Source organism: Vombatus ursinus, unplaced genomic scaffold (assembly GCF_900497805.2).
Source record: "Vombatus ursinus unplaced genomic scaffold, bare-nosed wombat genome assembly UNPS02014847.1, whole genome shotgun sequence".
Lineage (NCBI taxonomy): Eukaryota > Metazoa > Chordata > Mammalia > Diprotodontia > Vombatidae > Vombatus > Vombatus ursinus.
In genome coordinates this window covers 4,822,723-4,844,884 of record NW_020954625.1, presented here as the reverse complement: position 1 = coordinate 4,844,884, position 22,162 = coordinate 4,822,723, and the positions used below count along the sequence as shown (strand labels likewise).

The 22,162-nt window shown below is 46.7% G+C and overlaps 1 protein-coding gene across 1 annotated transcript in view; it reads left to right on the top strand.

Annotated features, from left to right (window-relative positions):
• The window catches only part of COL13A1 (collagen type XIII alpha 1 chain), a 212,940-nt gene that overhangs the window by 108,114 nt on the left and 82,664 nt on the right, over window positions 1–22,162 (top strand). Inside the window, exons 8-13 of the mRNA XM_027840607.1 lie at window positions 7,782–7,817; window positions 9,320–9,346; window positions 12,294–12,320; window positions 17,354–17,380; window positions 17,809–17,835; window positions 20,380–20,406. Of these exons, the coding sequence (XP_027696408.1) occupies window positions 7,782–7,817; window positions 9,320–9,346; window positions 12,294–12,320; window positions 17,354–17,380; window positions 17,809–17,835; window positions 20,380–20,406 (171 nt within the window). The remainder of the gene's footprint in view (window positions 1–7,781; window positions 7,818–9,319; window positions 9,347–12,293; window positions 12,321–17,353; window positions 17,381–17,808; window positions 17,836–20,379; window positions 20,407–22,162) is intronic.

Below are 22,162 nucleotides of genomic sequence, written 5' to 3'. Positions count from 1 at the left end.
CTGGCCACCTTCTTCACCTGCTCAGATTTATCTTTTAGCAAAAAGGAACACATTCCCATTCTCCCATTGGATAGATGAGATTCAGAGTGGGGAAGAGTTAGCATGAGTTTGGCCATCCCTAGTAGACTAGATGGCCACTGGTTCCCTTCCAACTCTCAGTTTCTGTGATTCTGAGCTGCTGTCCACCAGCACCTAATGGGGATGGGATCATTTGAAGACCAATGATTAAAACCAATGACTAGGGTTCAAGGGAGGAACCTGCTGGGGAAAGGAGGCACCAGCAATCAGAGAATCAATCAACAAGCATTCATTAAGCTCCTACTATATGTCTGGCTCTATGCTAGGCAATGAGTACTCAAGTACAATAAATGAAACTGTCCCTACTAGTGCAGAGCTTACATTCTAATGAAGTAAAATAAATCAGAAGTCAAGCTTAGTTAAACCAAGGTGTAACAGAATTCAGTCTCTGAACTTCTATTACTAGCCATATGCCCTTGGGCAGGTCAATCACCTCTTTGAGATGGGGTCAGATGAGAGGGATCCCTGAGCAGGCATGTTCATAGGCTTAAATCTAGAGGTCAAGAATAAGCAAAGGGTCAAGGGGTCATGACTTTAGAGCTGGAAGGGGCCTTTGAGGTCATCTAGTCCAACCTCCTCATTTGAGAGATGAAGAAACTGAGGCCTAGAAAGGGAAGGTAACTCACCCAAGATCACACAGGCAAATCATGGCAGAGCCAGGATTTAAACCAAGGGCCTCTGCCTCCAAGCCCAGCATTCTTTCCACTAAGATAAGTAGATTGATAAGGTCTTCCTCTTCAGAACTGTCAGTCTCACCTTTCTGTCTTTGGCCAACATGGGTAAGGACAGAACCATTTTGGGATGAGGGCCCTGTTTGGACATGACTGCCAACTTTGTAGCCTTTTTGATGTCCCAAGTACACCTACTCAATGGACCTCTTCCAAGTGATTTGGAATTCATTGGCTTCTCTGTCACCCAGGCCTCAAGGGAGGAAGGAGATTCCTGAGAACTTTTTTTTTTTGTGAGGCAGTTGGGGTCAAGTGGCTTGCCCAGGGTCACACAGCTAGTTAGTGTCAAGTGTCTGAGGCTGGATTTGAACTCAGATCCTCCGGACTCCAAGGCCAGAGCTCTATCCACTGTGCCACTTAGCTGACCCATATGAAATCTTCAAATGTTCGTCATGAGTCTCCCTGAGGATAAGGAGTCCAGAGTTGGATAACCAGAATGGTGCCGTAGAGAGAGCCATGGATTCAGGGTTTAAGGACTAGAGATCAAACCTTGGTCTTGGTATGCTTATTACCTTTCCTGGTTCCTCTTAATGCTCATGTCTTCCCTTTGGGATTGCCTCCATGTCTTTTATGTGTGTGTATTATATACTGTGTGTAGATATATGTATTTGTGTAAATATAGTCATTTGCGTGTGGTCTCCCTCATTAGAATGTAAGCTCCTTGAAGGCAGGAACTATTGATGCCTTTCTTTGTAACCCCAGAGCTTAGCACAGTGCCTAGTACATGCTTGCTGACTTAAATGCTTGTTGACTGACTATGTGACCTGGGACAAGATACTTCCCTTCTCTAGGCCTCAGTTTCCTCATTTGTCAAAAGAGGGAATAGGTCTAGTTGACCCCAAAGTACCCTTCCTTCCTTCTCTAAAATCTAAGCTCTAAAATTCAATGTCTCTCTGATTTCTAGACATGCCAAATTCCAACTTGGATAATGACACCTCTCTTCCCAAGGTCCAGAGAGGGAATTGAGGCTAGGTCTGGTGACAGGGTAACAGGAAAGCCAGGGGCCAGACCAGTCTCTTGACACATTCCTTGGGGCATTGGCCCTGATTAGAGTTCCACCCTTCCTCTCTGATAAATGGTCCCAGACCAGAGAAGAGGAAAGAAGGGAGACACACAGGCAAACAGGGAGGTCCCAGAGGACAGACAGCCCTTCTGCCAAATGATTTTCTCGTTTCCCCCGGAGCAGAGGGGATCCCAGCAAAAAGCCCTCCTTAAGCTTTGTATCTGGCTAGACTCTAGGGAGTGGAGAGGTGTTTCCGGCTGACAGACCAGCCGCCATCTTTTTAGAAATGGGATGAATATCTATACAGCATCCAGGAAAGGGGATTGGGTATGTTTCTTGGAATCTCCTGCTCCTGACCTTTTGTCAAGCCTTTTTCAGTGTTGAGATTAATTTTTGGCCTGGCAGAGGGGAGAGCAGCTGAAAGTTTACATAAACATTTCCAAGGGCCAAACTGAACTGTTTCCGGGTTTTCTCCTCAAAAGCTATTCTTAGCACCACTTGTCCTCAAGAGAATCCTAAATGGATGAGGGAGGGCCTTTTGATTTATGAATGGATTCCCCTCCCTTCCTAATCTTTGGGAAGCCTGCCATGAGTAGGTCCCATAGTACCTCTCCGGCCTCTGCTCCAGCTCCCAGATAGTGCACTGGGTGGGGTGGGTTGGCTGGGTGGGGTAGATTGGCTGGGTAGATGATATACGTCAACTTTTAAAAAGAGGTCATTAAGTCAAATATCTCCTGGTAGAGAAATCCATAGAATCATGGGATTTTAAGCGGGAAAGGTTAGAGTTAGAGGGTAGAGACACTGGTCTCTTTTAATCTGAAAGGATTCAGGTCTGGTTCCATACTTGGGTTCTGCTCTAAGGAATTACAAGCCATTTTCTAAGCAATTTCAATGATTACACCAGCTGGATGGGCATCAATACCTAGATCAGAGGCATGGGCTCCAAATTAACAATTTGCTGGGCCCAGAATCAAACAGAAGGAGGAACTACAGGCAATGAGGTGTCAAGGAAAGATTCCTGGAGCCAAGGAAGCTTTGGCTCCTATGCTTATGCCCCTTGTGACTTGAGGCAAATATTTGAACTTCTCTGGGTCCAAGTTTCCTTGTGGGTTGGATTATCTAAGGTCTCTTTCAGCCCTAGTGATTCATGGGTGCTTGAGATTAGTCTGGACCCCATTTGGAAAGCCACAAAGCACTTTCAATGACCCCAAGCTTCTTGCACCAACCCATCTTGTGAACACCACTCTTCTTCCAGAGTGCCGCACGTCTGAGAAGTTTGGAATTACCACTGACTGGTAAACAGCCTCTTCCCACTGATGACTTGCACATGAGAAAGAACATAAAATGCTTCATTAAGGCCTGAAGGAGTTGGGGCTGTTGGGCAGTGAGACTGAAGGAAAACAGATGGACAGCACCAGGATGGATTTGATATTCAAGAGACCAGGAATGGCTCCACCACATGGAGTCAGTGTTCATGAGGGATCTCTGAAAGAACCAGATTTGATCAGGGAATAGATTCTGATCTCCTCCACCTAAGGGGCTTGGAGGGGGGAGCACTGCCACAGGGAGCCTGGGAGCTTCATGGCAAATGACTAGAATACTATGTCAATGAAAAAGACCATAGAGGAGAGAAGGCCAGTAACCTCTGTTTGCTGTGGACTGCTAGGTCATTGAGCTTGCTTCCTTACTTGTTTTACATGGTAAGATGCGCATGTAACAAGTCAGCAAACATGGCCGTTCCCACCTGCCCAAGACCAACCCAGATTCATCACCCAGAGCAGACATTGGTAAGGGAAGTTGGGAGAAGAGTAAACTTGTTTAAAAAATCACCCTGGAGTTTCTCTCCCTTTAGATCCAGAGACTGAAAGGGCTAACATGAAAGTCTGGTGCCAAAGATATTGAGACAGGCATGGTTGTTCACATGTTAAAGCCATAGAATCATGGTGCCACATTAGGGAATTCCATCATCACCATCGTCAATTAATGATCCCTCCGCTACAAGTCAAGGACCTCAGGGATACAAAGAAAGGCTCCACATACACCAGGAGATTTGTAGCCATGTTTTAAATATTGGCAAAGAACTGGAAACAAAGTAGCTGCCTATCAAATGAGGAATGCCTAATCAAATCATCGTTTGTGAATGTAACTGAATGCTACTACACCATAAGAAGGAATGAACATGAAAAATACAGAGAGGAACGGGAAGACATATAAACTGACGCAGAGTGAGGGAGATAGCATGAAAGGTTACTAATTCTGGAGTCAGTGTCTAGGTTCAAATTCCACCATCGACACAGCTGTGTGACCTTGGGCCAGTCACTTAACCTTATTGGGCCTCGCTTTCCTCATCTACCTGGTAGGGTTGGCCTCAGTGGTTTCCAAGGCCTCTTCCAGCTCTAGATTTTTGATCCTAAGCAGAACCAAGAAAGCAACGTGCCCAATGATTACAGTTGAGTAAGTGAAAAAATTAAATAAAACAAAAAAAGAAACTGAACTCTAATTATAATCAGCAAGCTTGGTCCTAAAGAAGAGATGAGATAATTTACCTCTCTCCCTCCATTGAAGAGATGAAGGAAAGAGTTTGAAAATTGCAGCTGCTGGCAAACTCAGTGGATGTGTTGAATTAAACTGGATTTTCCCCCATCTTTCTTTTTTATCCTTTGTTACAAGGGATGGATCTCTGGGTAGGGGAGAAAAGAGAAATACCTTTGGAAATCAAGATGATATAAAAAATAACACCCCACCTGCTGAAAATCTCACAGACAAATGTTGTAAACTGGGACAACTGAGTATCTTAGGAATTGCCATCACCACCCCGCCCCAGCCTTAGCTGAAGAGAGCTTCAAGATCTGTTCCTCAATCCCTAAATCCCATGCAGTGTTTCCTTCCTCTTCTCCCAGGCTAAGGCTAACTGCAATTTCCAAGATACTCAGCTGTCCCAGTTCCCAACATTTGTACTTGAAATTTTCAGCAAGTGGAATCTTGCAAATAAATATTAATACATTTTTCCCTGAAATCATTAATACTTTTTTTTCTTCCACTGAAGTCCTCCAAATGCCTCTTTGTGGTATGGTGATGACTCCAAGCTCTCAGAGGGGTAGAGATCTTGTGTGTCCTGCCAAGTCGGAAAGACTTCATCACCATGACAGACTATGTGTTATCTAAGGACCTGCCTAGAGAAGATGTAGGAGCTCATCAGTTGGTTAGCGGCCAATGAGTGACTTTTTTTTTTCAGCTACAACTCTCAAAGACTATGTACTAAGTTATGGTAGGACTTCACTATCCATTCATTCATTCATTCATTCATTCATTCTTTCTTTCATTCATTCATCCATTCAATAGCCCATGCCAATGAAATTACAGAGCATTGAACCATAACAATATGATCAATTCTTAGATGACTGCTTCAAGGATCCAAGGTGTGCTCAGCATGGCAGCTTCCTCAGCCATTGCAGAATGCCACCCTCTCCCCACTGGGGCTGAAAAAAAAATACATTCCCTGGTATTCAAGTTTCTAATTTTTTTTGGGAGGGGGTGAGGCATTTGGCATTAAGTGACTTGCCCAAAGTCATACAGCTAGTAGGCATCAATTGTCTGGTCTGAGACTGGATCTGAACTCAGGTCCTCCTGACTCCAGGGCCAGTGCTCTCTCTACTGCCACCTAGCTGCCCCTCAAGTTTCTGATAATGAGGCTCCTGGCACTTAACCCTACCTTTCTCTGAACAATGGACATATTATCTCTAATTCAATTCATTCTCAGTGTTTTTCCAGAGTGTTAGGAATGCCTGTGGGGCAGAATGGAATAGTACATAATGAGCTGGCCTCAAGCAAGGAAGATCTGGGTTCGAGTTCTGCTTCTGTGGGCACATCCTGGCTGTGTGACCTCCAGCCAGTCACTAACCTCTTCTTCATTTTAGGCCACACTGTAAGACTCTGAGTTGTAATGAAGATGCTGGCCTGCATTGGAAGAGGGCATTTCCTCACTTGGAAGTTCCTTATACCAATCAAGTCACAAGCCCTGTTCCTATCCTGGAAACTTCCAGAGCCTCTGAGAACCTAGGGTCACTTCCTCTGGCAAGCCCTTTTTGAGGATTATATGAATATGTAATTACAGTGATAGATAATAATAACTAGTATTTATATCGCTCTTCTTAGGATGCAAAGCCCTTTTCATGTTCTATCTCATTTGATCTTCTTAATAACCCTGTGAAGTAGGTGCTATGATTGTCCCCATTTTATAAATGGGGAAACTAAGGCCAAGAGATTTACCCAAGCCATGCAGTAAGTATCTGAGGGAACATTTGAACTCAGGGCCTCCTGTATTCTTTATACCACTTAACTGCCTTTAGACAGAGCTTTTGTTGTTGTTAGTGTTTGACTCTTTGTGACCCCCTTTGGGGTTTTCTTGGCAAAAATACTGGAGGGGTTTGCAATTTCCTTCTCCAGCTCATTTTACGGATGAGGAAACTGAAGCAAACAGAATTAAGTGACTTGCCCAGGGTCACATAATGTAAATGTCTTAGGATAGATTTGAACTCAGGAAAACGAGTCTTCCTGACTCCAGGACTGCAGTGCTAGCCATGGAGCCACCTAGCTACCCTAGAGAGAGCTAGCAAGCAATGTGTACTAATGTGTTAGCTGTGATTCTATTGCCTTACATTTCTATAATGCTAAAGGGTTTGGTGGTGCTTCTGTATGTTTGCTGCTCAGACCCTCAAAGTGCCTCTTTTGTGAAGGTGGGACATTCTCCCCACTTACATATGAGGAAGCAGGCTCAGGGTAGCCAAGTGACTTTCACCTTATATTTAGGTAGGCATGGAGGCAGATCTCAAATGTTGAGTTGTCCACTTTGCTATTACCTTATCCCTTCTACTCACGGCATAGACCCACCGAATACTAAAGTTAGCCATCCCGTGCCCTCAATTCAATATTGGCCCATTTCACTGAGCTCTCTTGCTCAGCCTATGTGTTACCCCAGGACACAGACTGTGATAGCTCAAAAGAGTTGGGAAAGATCTCAGAGTAATCATCTGATTCAACCCTCTCGTTTCACAGAGAAGGAAACTGAGGGAGAGGAAGTGACTTGCCCATGGTCAGTCACACAGCTGGCCAAACCTAGTTCTCCTGATTCTCCATCAAGTCCTTTTTCCTTCCTACTATTTTGTCTTTCGTAAGGCCTAGGAGCTCTAGGAAACCCCCTTAAACCCATCACCATCTCCTTCTCCCAAAAAAATTTAAAATGGAGACACTTGCCAGTCAAGGGCAGGACCATAAGCACATGTGCAGGGCATGCTGGGTATGCCCTGACACATCATAATATTTCAAAACAAATATGGTATTTTTTGTCACATTTTTTAAAACTGTATTTTTTTAAAAAAATTTAGTTATTTATTTTAATAAATAAAAATAATAGCATTTATGATAGAGTATTTAATAAATGTGTGCATTTTTTAAAAATTCCTGGTTACAATACTAATGAAACATACTGTGCATGCCTTTGGATAGGACTGTGTCTTATCTAAACTTTCTATCAATCTCAATGCCCTGCAAACAGCCAGGGCTTAATAAATGTTTGTTGAATGAATTAATTTCAGATGAATTCCTCCAGCTTCTCTCTTTCTGTGCCCACCCTTCAGGCTCACTAACTCTACCTTCCCTTTCCATCATTCAAAGAGAATGTGTAGTCCAGAAAATAGCAAGGGAGAGAGTCAACGAACCCGTGTTCAAATCCTGGCGCCCGTCACTTCCTACTGTATGACTTTGGGCTTGTCACTTTTCTTTTCTGGGTCTCAGTTTCCACAACTATACAATAAGAGGATTCGGCTGGATGATCACCAAGGTCTTCCCACTCTAGAACCCAAAGTTATTGCTGTAAGAAGAAAAGGGGGCTTGGAGCCCCCGGGGGGGTAGGAGTCATTGTCTCCCAGGCTTGCTCACTTTTTTGATTACTCTTTCTTTTTTCTCCTTTTCAGGGTCAGCCCGGCACAAGAGGCTTTCCTGGATTTCCGGTGAGTGGGGATGGTTTCTGTAAATGCCCTTGCCCATCCATTTCAGCTGGGCCTCATTGCACTGAGTTATCCCTTGTGTTGGCATTCCCCTCTGAAGCAACAGTGGTGCTTTCATGGAGTGCTCTACTCCTCAGCCCTTCCAAAAATGAAGCCAGACATGGGGTAGATCAGAGCTAGGACTGCTCCTAGTTGTTAGAGAGAGAGAAAGTGGACAGAGAAAGCAAGCAGCAAAACCCAGCAACCTCTCTGCTTCTGCTGAAGAGGCTGACTAACCCCAGACTGACCTGACACTGTCGTTTTCATTGTTGTTCAGTCGTTTCAGGAGGGTCTGACTCTACGTGAGCCCCATTTTAGGGTTTTCTTGGCAAAGATACTGGAGTGGTTTGCCGTTTGCTTCTCCAGCTCATTTTACAGATGAGGCAAATAGTGACTTGCCAGGGTCACACAGCTAGTAAGTGTCTGAGGCTGGATTTGAACTCAGGAAGAGTCTTCCTTACTTCAGGCTCAGCATTCTATCCACTGCAGCGCCACCTAGTTGCCCATGGCAGTGTAGCAAGGGACTCAAGAAGACTCACCCTGGAGGGAAAGGGCCCCTGACCTGGCTTGGACACAGAGAACAGAGATAATAATAGCTAATATTTACACAGCATTTTAAGATTTACAAAGCCCTTCATGTTTATTATCCCATTTAATCCTCACCACAGCTCTGAGTGCTGCTATTACTCCCATTTTACAGGTAAGGAAACTGAGGTGGACAGAGGTTAAGTGACTTGCCCAGGGTCATACAGCTATCAAGTGTCTGAGGCTTGATTTGAACTCAGCTCTTACTGACTCTAGGCCCAGCACTCTAGCCAGCCGAAAGATCCAAGGAATGGGGAAGATGTCTGGCAGGCCTGGATTTAAATCTATTTGCTAGCTGCATGACCCTGGACAGGTCACGTAACCTCTGCACCTCAGTTTCCTCCTCTGTAAAATGAGAGGTTTGGACTAAATGACCTCCAAGGTCTCTTCCAGCTCTGTCTGTATGATACTCACAGTCTCACTAGCCATGGGAAGCAAGGGGCCACAGCAGAAGGACAACTGACATAGCGAGGCTCCAGATGGGGAGGAAAGGTGCTGGGAATTTTTTATAAGCTCATAAATTTGGACCTGGAAGGGACCATAGAGGTCATCTAAATCAAACTCTTCATTTTACAAACCAGGAAACTGAGGCATAAGGAAGTCAGTGACTTGCCTGCCTTCACTCACAAGTGCCAGGGGCAGGCATCAAATCTAGGTCTTCCTCACTCCAAGTCCAGTGCTCTATGCACTGTGCCATTTTTGAATGGTGGAGTCTCTGTCTGGGGACTCAAGGTTCCCCTCTGATGCATAATTTCTCAAGAAGTACCTCTTCCTTATTGTCCCTCTTTTCAAGGGCTGAGTTCACTGGGAAAGATAAGGTAATTATGTTTAACAGAACATACAGCCCTTAACCAACCCTTTTCTGTCTTTCTCTGTTTCAGGGCCCCATCGGCTTAGATGGCAAACCGGTAGGTGGCTGCTTTCTCCTCAGGCTTTTCACCTTCCTCCCTGATGCCAGTTCACTCTGTTGGTCCTGCTGAGAGATTCTTGGCTTCCCTCTGAGGGTTTCTAGAAAAAATTAAAGGAAAAGTATGATTCTCTTTAAGGACCTAGGAAAGCAACTCTATCCTTGGAGGTGGGGGAAGGAAGGGAATTCCAGAGCTGTATAACATTTGGGAGATGACCCCAGAAGCCAAGGTCATCTCAAGAGCAGATTCATAAGTATATATGCGAAGGCACGGTGCCTGAAGCCAGACATTTGCCAAAGGGGAGAGTGAAAGGAGGGGGAGGAAGAGAGGGAGACATGTCAAGACTCAGGAAGGAGGAAAGAAGGAATTCCAGCTAAGGCGAGAAAAGACAGGGGGCTCACTCATTTACATTCAGCCCATGATCTTCTCCCTGATCCCCACTCCATTACCCTCTTCACTTTTCCCACAGCCCTCCAGCTCTATGTTGCCCTTTCGGGATTTCTTTCCCTTCATTAAGAATAATTCACATTCCTGGAGCATTTTAAAATTTCTAAAGCACTCTCGCCACAAAACCCTGTGATGTAGATAGTACAGGTATTATTATCCCCATTTTATAGATAAGGAAAATGATGTTCAAGTCGGGAAAGGGACCTGCCCACAGTTGCCCGGCTAGGATTCAAAATTCAATCTCCAGATCCTGCCTGGTATAGTAGATAGTACCCTCAACTTGGGATTAGAAGACTAGTTTCAGATCTCAGCTCTGACTCTTATAGTTTTAAAGCAAACATTTTTTAAGCACCTACTGTGTGCCAGACACTATGCTAGGCACCAGAGATACAAAGAATAGTCCCTGCCCTCAAGGAGCTTCCAGTCTATCAGAGGAAACAAAATGTGCACTTTTAGGAATAGGGATAGTGACCAGACCTGTGATTTCATTGGGATAGGGAACTCCTAGTGAGGAAACTCCTTCTATTGAGGCAGGTTGGAAGCTTCTCTATAACTGGCCCACATATAAGGGGATACAAGAGATATATAAAGTAAATACAAGGTAACTTCCCTGGGGGAAGCACTATGCTGGGTGTATCAAGAAGAACCTCATGTGGGAGGTGGTACTTCTGCTGAGCTTAGAAAGACAGTGGGGTTTCCAAGTGGCCAAGGTGAAGAAGGAGAGCTTTCTAGGCTTAAGTGACCTCTGTTCAAAAGCATGGAGGGAGGAGATGGGCTATATTATGTGAGAGTAAGCCGACTGGCCGATTTGACTAAACAACCCAATATGAAGGAGAATGATGCAGTTAGACTGGAAAGGTCAGTGGGAGCCTGATTATAAAAGTTTTTAAATGCCAAACAGAGGAGATCATATAGGACCCTTAGATTGTTAGCTCCCTAAGGGACTGTCTTTCTTTTTTCTTATTCGTAACCCCCAGGCTTAGCACAGTGTCTGGCTTGTGTGGACTATGGACTGGAAAGGGGAGAGACCGGAAGCAGGGAGACCACTGGGAAGGCCATTACAGTAGTCCAGGCGAGACTGGGCGACAAAGGAACTGGGGTGGTGGCTGTGAGTGGAGAGAAGAGGACTGATTGAGATGATACAGGAACAGAATGACAATGCATCAAAACAGATTGGACTTGGGGATGAGGGGAGGGAAGAGAGTGAGGAGCCCAGTATGACTCTGGGGTGTCTAACCTGGGGAACTGGCCAGTGGTGGTGCCCTCAGTAAAAATTAGAAAAGGGCTGGGTTGGAAGTAAGGGGAGAACATGGGGAGTTCTGTTTGGGACATGTCAGGTTTAAGATGGCTCCAGGGCAGGACAGGTCCTGTGTGTGTGACATGTCCAGTGGGGAATTGGTGATACTGGACTAGGGACAAGGGCTGGATATAGAGATCTGGGAGCCATGTGCATTGAGATGAACATTGAACTAGCTGGGTAACCTCTGGGCAAGTGACCTCACTGCTCTGCCTCAGCTTTCTCATCTGCAAAATGGGAATAATAATATCCTAATGCCTACTTCACAGGGCTATTGAGAGGAAAGCATTTTCTAAACCTCAGAGACTCCCCTGGAAGTGTTAGTTATTATTCCAGCTTGCATTCTGCCATGTTCCCTGTCAAGAACGCCCTTAGTGGGCACTTTACCCTGGTATCACCTGGAGAGAAATGGTTTTGTAGGGTTTGTTTTGCTTTTGTGTGTGTGTGTGTGTGTGTGTGTGTGAAAGGGCATAGTCTGATTTTCTCACCTGAAAGGTCCCCAGATCCAAATCCTGCCTAGAGAAAGAGATCCCAATGAATTAAGAATGCCCACATTGCCACTATTGCCAAGACATGATGAAACAGAGAAGGAGTAGTTCATGTGTCAAGGCCTATGTGGGTAGACAAGGAGTCAGCTCCTTCAGACTCCCAGAGCTCCAGTGAGGAAAAATGCCAGCTGTCTTGGAAGCAAGACTGCTCATGGCCAGAGCCAGCTCGGCACTAACTGACTGCCACACACCACTGAAGATCAGGGAACTGGCAACTGAGCTCATTCTTCCCTAGGATGGACTAACCCGTGTTTACACAGTTCAGCCACAAGGCCTGTGTGCCATGGTCTTTTCCACTCAAGTAACCAGGATTCCTTAGCAGTAGCCTAGGTTTGGGGGAGGGAGGCAGCCTTCTCCCCAGTGGACACACATCCCGCACTGCCCTCGATCCCCTTACCTCACCTCCCTAGGGCAGGCAGCTGCTCCTGTACAGGGCCTTGGGCATAGGAAGAAGGAAGGAAGGAAAGAAGGAAGGAAGGAAGGGAAGGAGGAAAGGAGGAATGAAAGAAGGAAGGAGGGAAAGGAAGCAGGAAAGAAAGGAGGAAGAAAGGGAGGGAGGGAGGAAAAGAGGGGAGGAGAGAAGAAGGTAGAGAGGTAGAGCAGGCTTCTCTGTTTAGAAATTATCCTGTCTGGCCCTCACTATCTTCTCTTTCAGGGTTACCCTGGACCGAAGGGGGAGATGGTAAGATCTTGAGCAGGGAATGGAGGGGTGAGGTGGGTCTCATTGGGTCATAGCTGAGACAATTTAAAAACAATGAGCTCTCACATTTGAAGAAACCTTACTCAGTAACTCAGACTGTTCCAAGCCCAGCAGGGGTGGAGTCCCCCTTGGGCAGGCTGCTTGGCCTTCCCTCCTTAGGATTCTCCACATGAAGTGGAAAAAAGCACATTGGGCCTCAGGCCAGGGTACCTGGGCTTGAGTCCTGGCTCTAATAGCCAGTAGTTGTGAGATCCTGGGCAAGTGACAGAACTGAGTGCTAGAAGGAGTCATGGACACCCCCTTTATTTTTACAGATCAGGAAAGTGAGGCTTGGAAGAGATTAGGTGAATTGCCCAAGGTTGGCATTCAATTTTGGGTCCTCTGACTCAAGACCCCTCTTTCTTTTACATTCTACCACACTTTCACGCCTTTCATGAGCCAGATCTCTCTGAGCCTCCATTTCCTTATCTGTAAAATGGGGATATTTGCACTACTTGCCTCATAGGGCTATCCTAAAAATGAAAAGCAGGCCACAACTGTTAAAGCTCTGGTCCATGTTAGCTCTGATAATCCGTAGTGGCTGAGATGGAGAAGTGAGTTCTCCTGTCCAACCACCTCTCCCTACCTCAGCCTCCTGATCTGTGTGTGTGTGTGTGTGTTTGTTATGTGCATTTGTGTGTATGTGTGTATTTGTGTGTGGGTGTTTACATGTGTGTGTATGTGTGTATATTTATATCTGTGAGGGGGGGCTGTCTTTGTGTGTTTATATGTGTTATGTGTATGTGTCTGTATGTGGGTGTGTTTATATGTGTAGGGGTGTTGTGTGTGTTTGTGTGTATATGTGTATGTATTTGTACATGTGTATATTTGTATGTGTTCATGGATAGGTTTGTTGTGTATGTGTTTGTGTGGAGGTATTTTGTGTGTTTGTGTGTATATGTGTCTTATGTTTATACATTATGCGTTTGCATGTGGGTATTTGTGTATGAGAGCATGTGTGTGTTTATGTGTGTGTGTTTTCTTCTTCAGGAATCTGGCGTATGCTTAGCTCGACAGCCCTGCTGGGTTGGGAAATGTTCCCCTAGGCTGAAAGCCCACCCTCTATCTGGGATGGGCCTGGTGACATTGTCTTGTGAAACAGGAGAGGAGGCTGAGCAGACAGTTAACAGCAGATGGACCGAGCATGTGAGCACGAGGGAACGATGCTCCGGCTCACACCTACGGGCCTGGGCATTCTCCCCAGTGCAGGGGCCGGCTGTAACTTCAGCTGCCCAGAGGAGGAGCGAGCCTTCTCTCTGGCCCTTTGCAGCCGACTCCTGGCCAGAAACGGTTCAGGCTGCCCAGCCTGAAACCTCCTCCCTCCAAAGGCTGGTGAGGCTGTTCACAAGCCACAGCTGTAAAGCTGCTGGAGAATGGGCAGCCAGACCTGCCCAGGCAAGGCAGCGTACCTTCTGCCCCTGGGTAGAAAACCAGACAGGCAAGCAGCACCTGAGTTGTAGTCAGGGTTCCGCTTTTAACTCAGGCTGTGATCTTGGGCTTGTTGCTTCATTTTCCTGGGCCCTGGCTTACCCATCTATAAAGTAGGGATAATTCCACGTTCACTCATTCATTAGTCAAACATTTGTTAAAAGTGCTTGCTGTTTAGTTTAGATAAAACTCAACCACTGTTGTCGCATGATTGGAGGCCTACAGAGGGTTTATCTGAACCTCAGATGGAAAATCCCTGCCCTCATGGAATTCATGGTCCAGTAAGGGGAAAAGTCACATGCGTGAATGACTATAACACACAATATTCCCAGGGAGTGCATTAGAAAGGCATCAATCAAGGTGATGCTCTACAGGTATGCCGCAGGTCTAGCAGGACCTCTGGCAGGAGGTCTTCTGGTCCGAACCGCTCATTTTACAGATGGGGAACCTGAGGCCCAGAGAGGACGTTACCAAGATGGCACATGAGCAAGCCAGGATTCAGGCCCCAGTCTTTTAATTCCTGACATGGGACGTAGGGACTGCCACTGTGCTCCTAGAACCTTAGAGAATTTAGGAGCTGGAAGGGATCTGGGTCATGTAGTCTGACTCCCTAACTTGGCAGTGAGATCAGTGAGGCCTGGAGAGAGGAAGTAGCTTGGCCAAGATCACAAGCTAAAGCGGGCTTTCTAACTTCCACCTTCACCTCTGAATCCCAGGTAGGTTCACGGGAACACAGGATCATCGATTTAGAACTTAGAAGGCCATTGGGTCCAACCTCGTCATTTTTCAGTTGAGGAAACTGAGGCCCATAAAGATGAAGTGGTTTTCTCCCACTTCCTTGCCGTAGCATCTCTTCAGTTGCTCTTCCCCTCCCCCTCTTCCAGTGGCCTCGGGCAGCCACCGCTCCATTATGCTAGCTGCAGCTCTTCACAACACTGGCTCTATGAGCTTGGGTAACTTTCTCCCCCTCTCTCTGGGCCTCAGTTTTCCCTTCTGTAAAATGGAGGTGATGCTTGGATGATTTACCCTGTTGGGTTGTGGTGAGCATGGCCTTTGTCCTTATGAGGAAGGCAAGTTTCCTCCCTAGGACCTAGCCTTTCTTCCATGAACCGCCCATCTTCCCAGCCCGTCTGCATGCCTTCCACTGCAGGGACTACTCCCAGCACCCCGCCAAGTCCAAAGAGAGCCAACAAAAAGGAAAGACGGGATTGAGGAGCCGTCTCCCTCCCGAATCAGCCAAAGGGTATTTTCTATTTCCCCTTCCACACCATCACCATCTATCAAAATGAGACAGGCCCCGGCATCATTGGCCTCTGTTTGACTTGGCTTGACAGCTAGGAACTATTCATTTAACAACACTGTTTAAAGTCGTTTTCTTGCCTTGCTTATCATCTGGCTGCCACCCTCCGCCCTCCGCTGTCTCTCAGGGACTCTCTCGCTCCCTTTTTTCTTTTTTGTCTCTTTTCCACATTCTTTTTCTTTCTTTCTCTCTCACTTCCTAACACCATCATTCTAGCTGGTTTGTCTTTCTCTGCTGATGCCTCCCAGAGGCAGCTGGGGAGAGTGGAGCCGTATTTGGGACATACCAGATTCTGCCTTCCTGTCTTCAGGAAGAGATTGGAGAGGAGAGCATCTCTCCACCACCACTACCCCAGCTTCAGGGCACCTGGTTCCCCCAGCAGAGTGAGCAAGCCGAACCTTAACTCCTGAGTTCCTGTCTCCATTTCCGGTGCACTGGGTTGGATCTCCAATAGGGAAAGTCTACTTTCCCTGACTCTCGAACGTGGAACAGACTCTAGGTAGCCAAGTTAATGCTCCATCCCATGTGGCCCAACCTCACCTCAGGACTTCTGCTAGGCTCCACTTTCATCTCCTGAGCAAAAGGCAACCCTAAGTCCAGAGCCCACCTCCATCCCTAGGTTCAAAAGCTGCAAGGGGGCTCCCGTTCCTTCCCTCCTCCTGCCAAGCTCCCCCACCCCATTGCTCCTGGGCTATCTCTGAGGAATCAGATGGTGTGGGGGAAAGACCACGGGTTTGGAAGTCACAAGATGTCAGTTTGAATTCTAGCTCAATATATCCCCTTTAAACTCACTGGCCTTCTGTTACACCCGAAAGACAGACACAGTCAGCCTGGCTTCCCACCACACCCCCCACACCCCCCCCCCCGGCACAGGGAGTCTTCATGAAGGATGGGAGGGCCCATTATCACAAAGCACCTTAAAGTTTGCAAAGACATTATCTTATTTGGGTCCCGCAACAACCTGTGAGGTGAGAACAACAAGCATTATTATTCCCATTTTACAGGTGAGGGAACTGAGTCTTACAGAAGAGAAATGACCTCCATTAGTCAGCTAATAAGTAGGGATGTAGTAGGATTTGAATCTAGCTCTTCCTCGCTTACTAGTTCTGTGGCCCTGGACAAGTCAATTAATCTCTCTAGACCTCTACATCCTCACCTGTAAAATGGGAATAATAATAACGTCTATGCTACCCACCCTCAGAAAGTTGCTGTAAGGTCCAAATGAGATAGCATACATAAAGTGCTTTGTAAAGCACTGTATAAATATTAACTATGCTCATGCTTAGGAAAGGGCTATCTGGCCTCCTTCCTGGGGGGCTGGTGCAAGTCTCCTTTGCCTTTTCCTGTTTTGAATACCTTCTTCTGTCAGTGGAATGTGGCCTCATAGAGCTGGAAGGGGCCTGGGAGGCCATCACACCCAACACCTTCATTTTATAGATGAGGAAACTGAGGCCCAGGCAAGTTAAGGGACTTGCCCAGAACCATGCAGCTAATAAGTGTCTGAGGCTGGATGCAAACCTGCTTCTCCTTGAAGGCATGGATTATTTTGTTGTGTTCTTGTATCCTGGCATGTGGCCTAGCACATAGTAGGAATTTTTGATAAATGCTCATCAAACTAAATGACATTCTTCAGCCTGGTTACTGTGCCATAGTGGCGTCATCCTGCCTTTTGACTCCTTCCTGTGAAGGCTAGGGTTAGGGGATAAGTGGGGTGAAGACCTCCTCCACCCCTGCATGCTCCCTGGATGTTTTTAATGAAGAGAGGGAGGGGGCACCCCATCTGTTTGCCAAGGGCAGTCTGAGAAATAAATCAAGCCTTTCTCTACCTATTTCCACCTTCTTTCCCTCTCCCCACTCCTAAGCTAGATAATAATTATTATTAACATTATAATAATCATATTAATATAATTACAACATAATAATATTATTATAATAACTAGCATTTATATTGTGCTTTGAAGTTTGCAAAGCTTCACAACAACCCTATGAGGTAGGTGCTATTATTAACCCCATTTTGCAGATGAGGAAACAGGCTGAAAGATGAAACCCAGGATCACTTGAGTGAAGTGTCTGAGAAAAATTAGAATTCAGGTCATCCTGACTTCAAGCCCAGTGCTTTCTCTATAATGTCACCAGCTCCCTAGATTCAGGAGTGTCTGTATCAGTGAAAACTTTGTGATTCTGTTGATTTTCCTCTTAATCCTTGGCTTTGTCTCAGCTGACTGGATATGTTTCCTTCTCCTACCAGGGTCTATCAGGTCCCAAGGGACAACAGGTAAGTCCTCAGATCGGGTGTGGCATTCCTATCAGAAATGGCACTTTCCCAGTCAACTTTGAGTCAACCGGCATGTAGTAAACACCTACTGTGTGCTAGGCACTGTGCTAAATTCAGTGGCTAAAAACAAAGGCAAAAATCTAGTCCCTGCCTTTCAAGTAATTCACTGTCTAATGGAAGAGACAGCATATCAATTAGTAAGTATACAGAAGATCTCCACAGAGAAGATAAAGGGTAATCTCAAGAGCAAGGCACCAGCTGGGAGAAGCAGGGAGAGTGAGAACCATGAAAAGCCTGAAGAAGGTGGGGTTGGGGCCAAGTCTTGAAGGAAGCCAGGGAAACCGGAAGGTGGAGGGGAGGAGGGAACATTCTTCACCGCAGGCCTCAGTTCCTCACCTTTATTTTTGTTTTCTAATTTCTCTTTGCAGGGACCCCCAGGACCAAAAGGAGAAAAGGTAAGTTTCCCTGTGGATTTGTAGCATTTACTTTTAATGAAACATGAAGCCTCCCAAGAGATCAAGAGAAACTATGGCCTTTTTTTTTGGTGAGGCAATCCCACAGCTAGTGATTGTTATGTCTGAGGTCACATTTGAACTCAGGTCCTCCTGACTCCAGAGCCAGTGCTCTATTCACTGCGCCACCTTGCTGCCCCCAAATCATGGATTTTTAACACTGATTTTTTGATTTGGCATGGCATAGCATGGTAGGGAAGGGCAGCTAGGTGGCACAGTGGATAGAGTACCTGACCTGGAGTCAGGAAGATTCATCTTCCTGAGTTCAAATCTGGCCTCAAGTACTTACTAGCTGCGTGACTCTGGGCAAGTCATTTACCCTGTTTGCCTCAGTTTCTTCTGTAAAATGAGCTGGAAAAGGAAATGGCAAACCACTCCAGGAAAACCCCAAATGGGGTCACAGAGTCAAAAACGTCTGAACAACAGAATGATGACATGAGCATGGCAGGGAGAGCCGTGGATATGGAGTCACAGAACCAAAGAGTTTTAAGAGATCTCAGCAGGCAGTCCAACCTGTGCCCATCAGGAACCACTTCTTCAGCATCCCTACGCAGTGGTCACCCCACCTCTGTTCAAAGACCTCCAGGTGGAGGGTTCCCATGGCAGCCGTTTCAATTAGGACTGCTCCAGTCCTTAGGAAAGTTTTCCTTGAATTGAACGGAAATGTGTCTCTTGGCAACCTCCAATCATTGTTCCCAATTCTGTCCCATGGGGTCTCAAAGAATGAGGCTAATCCTTCTTCTACATGACAGCCACTCACACATTTGAAGGCAGAAATTGCATCCCCCGTCAGTGTTCTCCTCTCCAGACTCAACAGTTCCAGCATCTTCAAAAAGCAAGGAACACTTTCCCAGCCAATGTTGAAGAGGCCAGAGACCCGGGTTCAGACTCTAGATTTGCTATTTACTAGGTGTTGGATCCTGAGCAAGTAATGTCCGCTCTCCGGGGCTCATTTTCCTCTTCTGTATAAAATAGAGAACAGATTGCATAATCTCCAAGGTCCCTTCCAGCACTCATCCAATGTTAGGTGACATGTTTAGCCTGGAGGTAGATTGGTGGAGGAAGATGGATTAGATTTGTCCCTCTGGTCCCAGAGAGTGGAATTAGAAACAAAATAACAGATTTAGACATGATGTAGACTCATAGATTTAGAGCTGGAAAAAATCTTAGAGGCCATTGAGTCCAGCCCCCTTGTTTTACAGATGAGGAAACTGAGGCATAGAAAAGTTACCTGGCTGGCTCAGAATCAGACAGTTGGTAAGCAGCTAAGAGCAGACCCCAAGGCCAGAGCTCATTCTACTAAACCGATGGGCTCAGGAGTAACTGCCTACCAATGAAAACTGTCCAGAAGTGGAAGGGATGACCAGGAAAAGCGGTCCCCCTTTCTTGAAGGTCTTCAAGCAGAGGCTGGACAACCACTTGTCACAGGAATTCTCACCAGGTAGAGGCTCAATTAGATGGCCAAAGAGGACCCTCCCTACTCTGAGATTCTAAGATTCTTTGGCCAAATCAGACTAGCTCTACTCTGGCAATAGTGCCAGGCTTTTCATACAGTGAGCCCAACATCTGCTTTGAAGGTTACACTGCTCTCTCTTCCATTTAAAGCAAGTGCCTCTCCTCTGGATATGTTGCTGTTCAGTCCTTTTCAGTCCTGTCCAACTCTTCGTGACCCCATTTGGGATTTTCTTGGCAAAGATATTAGAGTAGTTTGCCATTTCCTTCTCCAGCTCATTTGACAGATGAGGAAACTAAGGCAGATAGGGTGAAGTGACTGGCCCAGGGTCACGCAGCTAGTAAGTGTCTGAGGCCAGGTTTGAACTCAGGAAGATGAGTCTTCCCCACTCAAGGCCCGGCGCTCTGTGCACTATGGCACCACGTAGCTCCCTCCTCTGGGTATAGTCGGTCCATTATTATTATTACCTAGGCCAGATTTGATTTTGGAAACAGAAAGTGAGATTAGAAATAGGTTTTGCAGGCTCTGGAGCTCGCCCAAAGGGAGCCCCTCCATGGCCAAAGCCTCTGCTCATTGGGGTTATTCCAAACCTGCCCATATATTGCTTCTTGACTTTTCTGGGACGTGATATGAGTTTCCTTCTACAGCCTCAGATTTGAGAGAGTCAAAAGAATCAGAATGTGATTTTGTGGTATCTATCCCATTCTGAGGTTTACAAAGTACTTTCCCCCTCCTCACCCCCACAAGACTGGGAGTGGAAGCATTGTCATCCCCATTATACAAAGGGGCAAATGCTTAGCACTGTAAAATGACTTGTACCAGGGGACACTGCTAGTCTAAATCAACATACATTTATTAAGCACTTACTGTATATGAAGCACTGGGGATAAAAAGAAAGAGGCCCAGGTTTCTCCTGAGGATCCACACTAGCAGCACGGTGACTGGCAGATTGGGGAACCCTCCACAGAAACCACCAGGCTACGAATGTGAGGGGGCATCTTAACAATCATCTCTGTTTCTCTTTCTTTCCCTAGGGTCAATGTGGTGACTATCCACACCGGGTAAGCAGATCTCTCTTCTTCTCTTTCTCCAAACTGTGGGCTCCTTCAGTCGGCATTTCTTGACCTGTTACTAAGACTGATGCTCTTCCTTCCCGCCCCAACCCATGACATGCTTCTTAAGAATTTAAGGGGGGATCAGAAGTAGATCAAAGTGAATTCTCAATTCTCTGCCTTCCGGGGTCTTGGAGATCACCTCGTCTCTCCCGCCCCATTAGAGACTCAGACTCTGAGATTCCTGGCTGAGTCAGACCTGCTCAGGGGGAGGAAGCACTGGAGGGTGTGCATAGCTGTGTGTGGACCATGGTGTGGCTGGGCGCTTGTTTGTGCCTACATGCCCGGGGCTTCTGCCTGACTCCAGGGCTGACCACACGCTTCGTGGCATGTGCCTAAGTGCATTCCAAAGCCAAATATAAGCGGCTCTTTGGGGTGAGCAACATCTCCTGTTGCTGCTGTTGCTGCAGATAATTGAAGGCTGGCTGTCCAAAAAACTAGGGGTGAGGCCTTCACTTCACCCCAGCCCTTTGAAACCCAACTCCCAGGCAGAGCAAGAGATGGCCGGCTTGAGGCAGGGGCAGTCTACTTTCCCCAGCCTCATAGCCCCCTCCCTCAGCTCTCAGACCTCCCTTTGAGGTCATATATTTATGGCTGGGGAGCAGGCCCTTTGGAGGGCCAAAGGGCAAGGCTGTTTTAGTTGGGGTTCAACAATCAGAAGCCAAGTGACATCTCGATCCAGAAAAATGATTGCTTTTCATTTGGGGGGCAGGGGGAAGGTCACCTCACCTCTCATCTAGTTACTCTCTATGAGAATAAAGGGAAGAAGAAAAGGAAGAAGAGAAAGAAATAGTTTATTCAGGAATACACACTGTGGACACTGGGATATATTTACACATGCCAATGGGTCGCCAGGCTCGCTCCCAAGGCTAATAGTTCTATCCCTGCACTATTGCCCTGTCAAGCACACATTACTGACGAAGGCAGGGTGAGCTAACCATGGGCCTCAAGGAGGGTGTAATTCACCCGAAACCCAGGCTTTCCTAGCTCAGACCTTCCACCAGGAAGACACCAGGATGCACACCCACAAAACTGAAGCCACCCTAACCAACACGGCAGGGGCTTTCGCAGGCTGCTTGGCTTTTGCCAAGACAATCAGCTTGGACCCCAGGGCTGGTGGGAGCTCTGGGTTGAAGACAAGTTGCCAGGGGCAATATGGATTGGGAAAGGGAGATGGGTGGGGCAGGCCGACTGGAGGGGACTCTAGTGTTCTGGCCCTGATACAATAATAGAAGGCCACTTGAAACGATGGACTCATAGGATTGTTATGAGGGGACAGAGGAGGGAGGAGGGAGGGGAAGGGAGGAGACTGACAGAAAGAGAGAGGAGAGAGGGACAAAGAAGAAGAAAGAAGGAAAGAAAGGAGAGGGAGGAAGGAAGGGAGAGAGAGAGAGAGACGGAGAGAGAGAGAGAGAAGAAAAGAAACAAAATGCTCATATTCCAGTGTCACAGAATAGACCAGTAACCATGTTGGCAGTGATCTGACTCGTGGAACAGCCCAGTTGGGGGATCACAAGGAGGAAGAGCCCATCCTTCTTCTCCTATTGCTGACAGAGATGTGGAGGAGCAGACGCCATGGGGAGGGGTCCTCCACCCTCTGAGTCTTCGCCATGGCGACGCACCTGGTCTAACCCAGTTCTCTCCCTCTCTCCAACACACACACACACACACACACACACACACACACACACACACACACACACAC